At 29.3% G+C, this 11,588-nt stretch overlaps 1 protein-coding gene across 1 annotated transcript; it reads left to right on the top strand.

Annotated features, from left to right (window-relative positions):
- Positions 969-1,703, top strand: LOC105162278. The gene has a single exon (XM_011080283.2). The coding sequence runs from the start codon at positions 1,090-1,092 to the stop codon at positions 1,429-1,431; it is 342 nt and encodes a 113-aa protein (XP_011078585.1). The 5' UTR covers positions 969-1,089; the 3' UTR covers positions 1,432-1,703.

Raw genomic sequence — 11,588 nt, 5'->3', positions numbered from 1 at the left:
ATGTACATATATCTCCACAATGCAAAGGTCTGAAATTGTGTCTGTCTAAGCTAAGTAGCCTACTCTTAGAGGTCTAGTCAAGCCTGATAAAATACCTAAGCCTAATTAGACCGACAAGGAGAAAGAGGGGCTTACTTAGTGGCAGGTTGCCTTCTTCTATCATCACCTTGCTAAAGCAGCACCTTCTGTAAAGACCGTCTTCAATAGCAGTGGTTATTCCAACAAGATCAGCAAGAGCGGATACTCACCTAAGAACAGAAATGCCGACATCTCTCCACGTTCAAGCAGCTAATCAGTAAACGAGTTGTCCATCACTTCTTCTTATACCCTTCGTGCCCCATAGCTTCCATAGTTAGATAGGAAAGTTATCCCTCTTATCCCCTATGCCCCTTTGTCATGTCAGAGAATTAGACGATACGGTAAATCAGTCAAGACTTCCTTATTAAGCTTTCGGTAAAGTATAAGGTAGGCTAGGCCTTCCCCATAATCTCTCCTCTTCCAGTGTCAATGTAAAAATAATTATATAACAAAATAAAAAAGTTTATAAAGTTAATGTCGCAAATTGGCGCAAAAAAAAAACTAAATGATAAAATATAAAAACAAGTATAATTCAAATGACGAAATATAACTTACTCTTACCTTAATTTAGCTTACATATACTATTGAGTATTTTGAGTTTAATAAATTTATCGCTTCAACTCCAAAAAGAAGATCAAATTATCAAAATTAATTTCAACACAGGTAAAATTGCCATCCTCAATTTCACGAGATTAAAATTATAATTTTGTGTATAGTGTTTAATTGGAAGAAAAACAGAAAAAGATTGAAGGGGGCCCCACCAAGGCGTACTAGGTGTAAGACCTCCTACACATGTCCCCACCCATATACGGCATACCCGCTCACACTACACGTATTAGGCCCAAACCCACCCCCTTTTTTCTCATATTTAGCTGTAAAATATCACGCATTCCCCACCCCCCACCCTATAAACCCCAACCCCCCAGAGGAAAATCCCAAAAAGTTCTCTCATTTCCCCAGACCACCTAAAGATTCGATCCAGAGTGAGATTTCTGAGGGAAGAGTCGAACCATGGCGACGGGGGCAGCCGGAGACGGGTTTCTCCGTGGAGTATTCGAAGGCTGCATTTCCGCCGGAGACATGGGCATCCAGCGCCGCCCATATCACAAGCACTGCGGCTGCGCCCTCCACAAATCCCGCCGCCATTGCCCCCACCCGCCTCGCCACAACACCGTCTCCTACCCAGTTCGCCGGTCGTGGAGCGAGGGTAACCTGGCGCTGATCGGCCAATCCTCCCCGCCTTGCTCCTCCTCCTCCCCCGCCGTACCGGAAGGGATCAGGAGGACGTCGACGCAGTTGGTGCTCTACAAAGAAGAGGACGAGGAGCTCCAGGGTTCTTCACCTAAGGCTTGAAATTTGAAATCTCTCTCCCTTTTCTTCAGAAATAATTTGGCAGATGTGTTGTTTGATTATGTGTTTTGTGATTGAAGATGGATGGGATGGGACAGAGGAAATGATGTCGTGATTTGTTGTAAAGATCTGTCCACGATTGAGATGTATTTCAATTATTGTTTTATTTTTCTAAAAACTTGTAATAGTAATAGGTTGTAGGGACCCCCTTGTAATAATAAATAGCTCTTACTATAATAATGTTCTGACTCTTAATTAAACCCTTCTTTTATTTTTTTTATTTTTATTATTATTATCAAATTAATATACGAGATTTTGTAAATGCTTGGATTGATACTCGAATATTTTTCGTAAATATTTAATATTTTTCATAAATCCATGGATCAATTTAATATTTATGGAGATATACTATGTAACCCAAAATCATGAACAAAAGATTAATTGAGAAAAATGGGTGTATAATTATTTTAAAAAAAATAATAAAGGTAATTTATCTAAACAGAGTACATAAGGGGATCAAAATATAATTTGATTAAATGTAATTTATTTTTTTGTTATATGATAAATAAGTTAAAATTTTATATGAAAAAACTAGTAAATTAATTCTTGTATTTTGGAAAATTTGCTTAGGTAGGGATAATTTGTTTCATTTTTTAAAATATAGAGATAATTTGTAAATTTTGTTTGTAGACGGTTTTTTGCTCATTTTTTTTAGCGTAGAAGTTAAATTGTATTTAACACAAATATAATTAATCATAATTTATAATTTGTTACCATTAAATGTCGGGAAAATTTCATAAAAATCCCTTTGTGTTATAGAAATTCAGCTAAAAATTCTCATGTTAAAAGTACATGAAAATCTCCTGTATTTTTTTAAATCTTGTACACGCTCTCCTTGCCGCTTATTTTATGTAACATTGTTGTTTTTTTTGTAATTTTTCGTTATATCCTTATATATTATATAAAAAAAAATTATAATGATTTTGGATCTTTCAGATCGCATCAAAACTCTGAAATCTAAAAGATTTTAATATTCATTGATCTTCAAAAGTTAAACGAACGGTTCAAATTATATGTATTTAAAAAATATATTTTATAGTTATATATAATTATATATAAATTTTATCATGCATACATAATATGTTATATACAAATATGTATATATATTGACGTCGGTGGAGAGCTACGTTCCACCTCCACCAGCTTCACCTATCTGGTTGGCAACGGGCGCCGTCGCCTGAGACACGACCGCCTAACTTTGGGTGGGCGACAAAGCCCGTCGATCATATTATTATGTATGTAATAAGGTAAATTATATTTTTAGTTTCTGTATATAGCCATTTATTATAAATCGCTTTTGGTATTGTTATGTTGTATATAAATTACAGATAGTTATTCATTTTTAATTCCTAATGTTTTGAATATTAGGGGATAAAAATTAATTGTACAAGATTAAATAAATCGTCACTATGGTTGTTATATTGATAATCATATTATTATTTTATGATTTATTATATATTACTAATACATATTTTCATATGTGGTTCTATTTTATTCGCTTTTGTTTTCTAATATTAAAAAATATTAGGGATCAAAATCGTGACACGTGAATATTAAGACTGAGTAATTTTATTATTATTTTTTAATTAAAATATATAGCAAAATTGATTTATAGTCTTGATTATGTTCCACTTAATACTATATGACATAATTATATGTTTGCAATATAGTTCAGATACACTGAACATGGATTTTTTTTTTCTAATCTAAAACAATCTGATGTTATATTCATGTACAAAATTAATTGCATAAGTCATCTATATATATATATTTATATTTTTTATCATTATTTTTTATGATTTATTATATATTATAAATCATTTTTTCATATTACTATGTTGTGTATCTATGTTATAGGCCAAATTACATGTTTGGTCTCTTTTTTTATTTGTTTTTTTATTTCTAATGTTATCGTGTAACGGTTTTGGTCCCTAATGTTTATAAATTTTATAAATTTATTCCAAAATTTAATGGTATGATCAAATTTGTAAGAATTTTTAAATATTAGAGATAAAAAATATGGCATGTGTGAACATTAAGGATAAAACAAATTGATAAGTGGCTATATATAGAGAGAGAGATCAAAAATCTAATTTATCCATGTTTTTACAATGATAATTAAAATATATAGCAAAAATAAATTGGGTAAAATACACTTTGCCCCTCTAAATTATTTTTTACGTAACATTTATCCTCATAAATTAATAATTATAATACTTACCCCTTATAATTATTCAAAGTATGAAGGGTATTTTTATTCAATTAATTTATTAATTTAGGAGGATAAATTCTTATAAATTTGATGGTACGACTAAATTTATAAATATTTGTTGATATATTTAATTATAAATTACAAGTTGCACCTATAAAAGCATCTCATATCTTAATCATTATGATGTATATTAGTATTATTTCACCTCCTTGAAGTGCAGTCTGAAAATAACAATTTAATATTAATAATAAAATTAAATCAATCAATTAGAATTTTTAACATATTATATTATGTAATTTTATATTTGTCATATTATTCATGATTTACCATATATTATAAACCATATTTCCATATTATTATTATGGCATATGGTTTCAATATATATCCACTTATTTGCTTTCGGTTTTTAATATTTTTGTGTCCGCACAATTTAATATATATTCAATTAGTGATCTTATTAAATTAATTATACAACAGCTATATTTTCAATAAAGTTATTTTTTTCATTATAAAGAATTAAGAAAATAGATGCATTATATGTATAATTATATTTGTTATCATGATCTGTTATATAATATAAATCATAGTTTCATATTATTATATTTTTTATAAATTATATTTTTACTCCATACTGCTATTTATTTGATTTTAGTTCTTAACGTTATTGTGTATATGGTCCTTAATGTTTATTAAGTGCAGTCAATGAGAGGCTTAACTCAATTGGGGAAATTGAGACCTCATGATCTTAGATGTTATGGGCGTCAAGTGCGTTGGATGTTATCTGCTGTATAATAGGAGTTGTTGTCTAATAATAGTTCATTGCTCTTACCTCAAAAAATGTTTATTAAATGCATGGGCCCTTTCCTTAATTGTACTTATAATCGATTTTGATGCGTGCAATTTTAGCAACGCAGTAGAATTGCAACAGAGCAATACCCAAATCTCCGTTTGATGAATGTATCCCCCTGCCTGGCGATAAGATCTCGATTTATAGAGAAGTGTACTCCTTCACCAAGGAACTGATCGCGATAAGATCCTTATTTATAGAGAAGTGTACTCCTTCACCAAGGAGTTGATCGTGCTTCCTATTTCTGCAATGAACGAATAAGATTAGTTAAGATAAGATATCATTTTCGGGATCGTACTGTTAGAATCATTATTTAGGTAAAGGAGAGAGTCCGAGGCTGAGGAGGACTCCTAGTCCACAAAGAGTCTGTTGAACTTAAGAGTCCAAGTTGGAAATGATCGTGCAATGTGAAGTGGGCTCCCTCCACCAAAATGGCAGTGTATAAGGAAGGGTGTATTGGGGCTTCTAATATGTTCTTGGGCTTAATTTTCTAGGCCACATCCATCAGATTTATTTCAATTAATATTAATTTATCGCTCTTACCTCAAAAAATATTTATTAAGTGAACGGGTCCTTTCCTTCAATTTAATTGCAACTCAATTAAGAGAACAAAGAGTAATTACTCGTTATCTTATCCAAACTATCTACTGCTCTAAACTCAAATTTGATATCTTTACCTCACAAGCGACAACTAGCTCAGGAGCGAGGAATCAGATACGATATTTAGCAACTATCACGCCAGTCCAAGGAGGAGCATCGGAAGCCGCCAGCACACTAATTACTTGATTTTATTTTAATATTAGTATTAAATAATTATTTATAAATTACACTTTCACATTTTACCATAATATACTGAGATAAAACAAATACTGACAAGTGTGATTTATGATTAATGATTAACCATATCAAAGTGAGACCCTTTTATAACATAGGGTAAATTATACTTTTCGTCCCTGATGCTACATGGTATGATTTTGGTTCCTAACATTACAAATTTGATCCTACTGTCAAATAAGGGATCAAATATGTAAGATGTAAACGTATTATCATGATATGTGAATATTACGAACCAAAAGTGAATGAAAAGCTATATAATTTACCCTTATATGAACATTTTTTTGGTTATTTTTCGCTACTAGAAATATTTAAAGTAAATCGGTACCCATAATTAAATATATTAAAATTAAAATAACCAATAGGCATGTCAACGTTAGAGACCAAAAGTGAACATGTGGCTATCTAAGGCAAAAGAATGTAATGTTCCCTTGTAGTAATATTATAATGTTCACATAACACGATTTAATTTTACATTGTAATTTCACATACTTCTATTTTTTATCATAATATATGGAGGCAAAAAAAATATATAACCAGTTATTTTTTGTCCCTCTATATTTAGATTAGGGATGAAATTAGTAAAAAAAAAAAAAAAAATGGATCACTAATAAAATCCAAGACATATTGTGACCTCAAATTTTTTTTTTTTTTTTACTAATTTATAGTATAAAGTTTAAACTCTTATATCAAATTTACATTTTACTACATGCAAATAAATACATTTGAAAATAAATAAAAAAAACTTATGTCCAAATCGAAACAAAATTACAACCTTAATTCTTGCTACTTTAATTGAAGAAAATAAAAATGAATCGTTTTCTGTAAAAGAATGGGTAAATTTATTGGTGCATTCCACGATTTTGGTTCCTAGTATTTACAAAATTCATAGAGATTTGGTGTCACCATAAAAGATTTTGAACAAAATTTATAATAAAATATAAATACTAGGGATCAAAATCATTAACATTATAGGAACCAAAAGTAAATTATGTAGGGAAGAAAATAGCATACATTCTCAACATAATAATATGAAAATATAATTTATAATATATACTAAATCAAAATAATGATAACAAATATAGTTATATATATAATAAGCAAATATGTCAGACTTTTACTAAAACCAAATAAGTGACTATATATAGGGACTGAAAATATAATTTAAGTTTTCAATTAAAATCACTTTAGTTCCTCAAATTCATTCTTAAATTCAGCATTCCTAAACTTTAATTTTTATCTTAATTTGGTGCCTCTGACCAATTTTCGGTGAAAATGTGGTTGGTGTTTGGTTTTTTAGGATAAAATGGTCAATTTAAATTTGATTTTATAATTTTAGTCCCTTAAGTTTGTCAAATTATCAAATTAATCCTTTTTTAAAAAGAAAATCTTTTTTTTTTTATATTTTTAAATGGTGAATATGATGTAATTTTTATGTATGAAAAATAGAAACTTTAAACTCTTGTTAACATAATAATAACTTATTGCTTAACTTAAACTAAAATAGTCTCTCTCTCTCTTTTTCTTTTTTCTCAAAAGTGAAATAAAAATTCAAAATTATGAATAAATGTTATAAAATTTATCTAATCTAAAAATATAATTATTAAATCTAAATAATTTTTTCAATATTACGAGTGAAAGATAAGTCTAATAAAATTAAATCTTAATGATACTTATTAAATATTAACAACTACGATTTTAAAGAAAAGTTGGTGAAATGTACTTTTAACTAGATTATTTGGTGGATTCAAGTATGTATAAAATTCATTTTAAGAGGTTCTTGTCGATTTTTTTTTATAAAATGGAACTATATATTTAGAAAATCTCTAAAAATGAATTACATATATATGAAATTCACCAAGATCTAGTTAAAAAGTATAATCTACCAATTTTTTATTTAAAATTCCAAACATTTAATAAATATTATTAAGGTAACATTTTTGGACTTATCTTTAACTCTTAAAATAAAAAATTACTAATTTTTTTTATTATATTTTCATATTAGATAAGTTTTATTAATTTCATTCTTAATTTTTATCTTTCTAACTACCGAAAAAAAGACTATTTATTTTAACTTAAACAATATATATATATATATATATTATGTTCATAAGAGTTCAAAGTTTCTATTATTCACATAAGATAATTACAAATATCAACATAAAAAGTTATTTTGTTGTTTAAAAAAATGACTAATTTGATAATTTTACATACTTTATAAACTAATGTGATAAAAATCAAACTTATTGATCAATTTATCCTTCAAAAAGTCAAAATCCTGCCACATTTTTGACAAAAAATAGTCAGAGGGACCAAATCGAGACAAAAATTAAAGTTTAAGGATGTTAAAGTCAAGAAATGAACTTGAGGGACTAAAGTGATTCTAAACAAAAACTTAAGAGACTAAATATAGCATTTACCCTACTAGATATTATAAATCATATGTTCACAAAATTTAGACATTAATGTAAATTAAGGCAAAATTTGGACCTACATGCAATTGCTAGGAGAATTGTGTATTAGATGAAAAAATTGGAAATGTAATTTTAGGTGAAATTTGGACCTTAATGTAATTTAACGCAAAATTTGGACCTAAATACAATTGTAGGTAAAGTATTGTTAGGAAAAAATTGGATGTAAATATAATTTTATAGGACAATTATGTACTAGATGAAAAAAATTGGACCTTAATGTAATTTAGACCTTAATGAGATTAATAGGAAATATTTGGACCTTTATCTAATTAAATGAAATTTTTAGGAAATTAACTAATGGACCTTATATAATTAATTAATGCCAATTTTAGGAAAATAATGGAATTTAATGAAACTTTTATAAATATTTTAAGAAAAAAATTATGGCCTTAATACAATTTTTAGGATAAATTTAAACTTTAATACAAATAGCACGAATTTTACAAAAACTATATTTTTATGAATAACAAAATACAATTATGCATTTTTAATCTTAATATTTTTTTCAATAGTAGATAATAAAGATCGATGCTCCGTCACTCCCGAAACGAGGTCATGGTCGGGGCCGTGGTTGCGCCTGCGGCCATGGCCTCCCAGCCCTTCCCGGGATGAGCCAGCGGATGCACCACAGGTTGCCCCATCCCAGGAAGGAGTCTCCCAGTCCCCGGCGATGCCTGCAGATCCCCCGCAGTGGAGTCAGATGCGGCGACAAGGGCCAGCAGTACATAAGGCCCGGCGAGATCGTAGGATGCACCAACACCACCAGCACCACTACATGCTCTAGTGGCCTAGAGGCGTTTCATCAGCCTCCAGGATGCGAGGTACGTAGAATAATTTAGTTAATTTATTTAATATTTTTTTAGCTTCGAATTGATTTTAATATTTAATTAATATTTTGAAGTCCGACTTCATTTTTTATGAGGCCATCAATAATGCGGTCAAAGGGCATTATCTGCATCCCTGGGCTAACATATCGCAAATCCCATAGGAGCACCAACTATTCTGATTCTGAAAATTAAAGGTAATAATAATATTATTTAATTTTAAGTAATGACTATATTTTTAAAAAATTACATCAATGTCCATTTTTGGCTAATTCTCCTAAAATGCATAATTTTCCTAAAAATTTCATAAAGCTCTTAATTTTGCCTAAATTTATCATTAAGGTCCAAATTTATCATAAAACATATAAATGTCCAATATTTTTACTAAAAATGGCATTAAGGTCCAAAATTTTTCTAAAATTACATTAAGGTATACTTTTTTTTTATTATTGCAGAAAATACATAAAATAACTACTTTTTACAAAAAAAAAATTTAAAAATCACCAAAAGTTTACAGAAAATTTTAAAAAAATAAAAAATTTTAAAAATTTTAAAAATTACAAAAAACTATTTTTAAATTACAAAAAAATTATGAAAAATTTCAAAAATGTATAAAAAATTTATAAATTGCAGAAAATTAAAAAAAAATACAGTAAATTTTTAAAAGTCACAGTAAAATTCGAAGAATTTCAGAAATTTAAGAAAAATATTAAAATTACTGAATATTTTTAAAAATTTTAAAATTTACAACAAATTTTAAAATTTTTTAAAAATTCTCGAGGATTTTAAAACTTATAGCAAATTTTTATAATTTTTTTAAAAATTTTAAAAATTTCATAAATGTATTAAAAATTTATTAAATTACAGAAAATTAGAAAAAAATTATAGAAATTACAGATAAATTTTAAATTAGATACATTAAAAAAATTACATAGATTTAAGAAAATCCATACAAATAAAAACTACATAAAATATTCAGACAAAAATAAATGAAATAGGGGAGGGGGGGGGAGGGGGGGGGGGGGGGGGGGAGAGGGGGGGGGGGGGGGGGGGGGGGGGGGGGGGGAAGGAGATACAGAGACAGTGAGGAGGAGAGGGGAGGGAGGGAAATGGGTGAAAACTCTGTTAAGTACCCTTATATATATTTTTTATTTTCGTAACGGCCATGGCCGTTTCAAAAGCTGGTACAAAAGGTATTACACTATATGAAAAGCTGTGCCTAAAGAAATTTCAATCACATAATCGTCTATAAAGTCGTTACAAAAAGAGTTATAAAAAGATATCGTACTTTACTTAAACGATATTGTTATCGCTGACCATGCATATAGCCGTTACAAAGGGTACTCCAAATTAAAAAGAAAAAACGACGTCGTTCTGGTCCTGGCATTCACTAAAATGTTAAAAAGAAATCCGAACTGAACAATTTGATATTGTAGAAAAATATCCATTATGTGGAATATTACAGTTCAAATATATAGAAAAAAATTTATAGTTGACATTGATATGTGTTCACAGTATGCAATAAATTTGTATATTCATAAATATCATTAATGTAACTATCATCTTATATTGTCGAATTGCATGGGCTAATTAGGACGTCAAAATTCAGATCAAACCGTTAGATATGGTCATATTTATAATAGAATACATTTGCCAAAATTTTAGCCTTATTGGGTATATGAATGTGGAGATATCGTATTCAGAACATAAGACTAATCATTCAAGACGGTGTATCGTTGAATGAAGCCATGTGATTTTAAATCATACCGTCTGATATGATCTAATGGATACATTCTTGTATATTTTTAAATTTGGTATGAATCAAATGCCCAAATTTTAAGATATCGTAATTGCATACATAAGTTTGATAAATAGGACAAGTATTGTAACGGTTTTTTAACCGTTCAACAATTTCAAGATAGTACCGACTTCTGGAACAATTGTTGTAACGACCATTTAAAATAAATGTACGCCACCAAATTTTTTGATTTTTCCATCATTAATATTATGTGGACCGGCTTTTGTAACAGCCAAGTTAATATTTAGCCATTACAAAAGTTCATTCCCCCCCATTTTTCCAGATGAAGCCAAAAGTTTTCCGCCATACATTATAAAGACCTTTGTAACTATCTTTAATTGGTCGTTCCAAATATTGAATTTTTTTTAAAAAAAATTATATATTTTTATATACAATATTGCAAAATTGAAATATGTCATTACAAAACACTGGATTACGTAGCCTCGTATTCATCAGTGTCGTAGTCCCCGAAGCTATCTTCATTATCTTCATCTTCTTCATTAGCAGTTTGAACATGTGGCGTCTGTGATGTATCTGCTGTTGTGCAAACCGAATGATCAACAAAGATTTATATATCATCGGGATCATGGAGATCGTACGTCTGATTGTCTGTAGCAACTTCAGGGACTGGTACGACTTCCTCCAACTGATATGCGATATCAATCCACCGAGACTCATCAACCGCTCTCTAAGCCTTGATTTACAAATAACCATCCAATCCGCTTTGTCTCTTTTCATACTTGGGTACTCAGTATAGTATACTTGCACTACTTGTTGTTCTAATATGAATAGTTCATTCTTTTGGTACACTTTTTTGCAGTTTACATCAATGAGGTGATAACAAGGGTGTACCTTCATGCCTCTTACTAGATCGACCAAACGACACTTGAATAGAACGATGTGCAAGTTTGGCTCAGTGGGTATGTCAATTGAATGATTTCTTCCCATAGAAGTCATCCTAGTTTATATGTTGAACTTTTCACACACACCCTATAATTCATGGTTGACTTGCTGACGTTGTGACGTTCCATGTGAAAATTATAACCATTCACAAAGTAAAAATTGAACATCATCACCTCTGCACTAGGACCCAATAATGACACTTTAGGAG

The sequence above is a fragment of the Sesamum indicum genome, linkage group LG5 (assembly GCF_000512975.1).
Source record: "Sesamum indicum cultivar Zhongzhi No. 13 linkage group LG5, S_indicum_v1.0, whole genome shotgun sequence".
NCBI classification, from domain to species: Eukaryota; Viridiplantae; Streptophyta; class Magnoliopsida; order Lamiales; family Pedaliaceae; genus Sesamum; species Sesamum indicum.
This window is presented reverse-complemented; position numbering and strand designations above follow the sequence as displayed.

Bases quoted from the DNA above. Each gene is read 5' to 3' on its own strand.
- LOC105162278 (XM_011080283.2), top strand. From the start codon at position 1,090: ATGGCGACGGGGGCAGCCGGAGACGGGTTTCTCCGTGGAGTATTCGAA.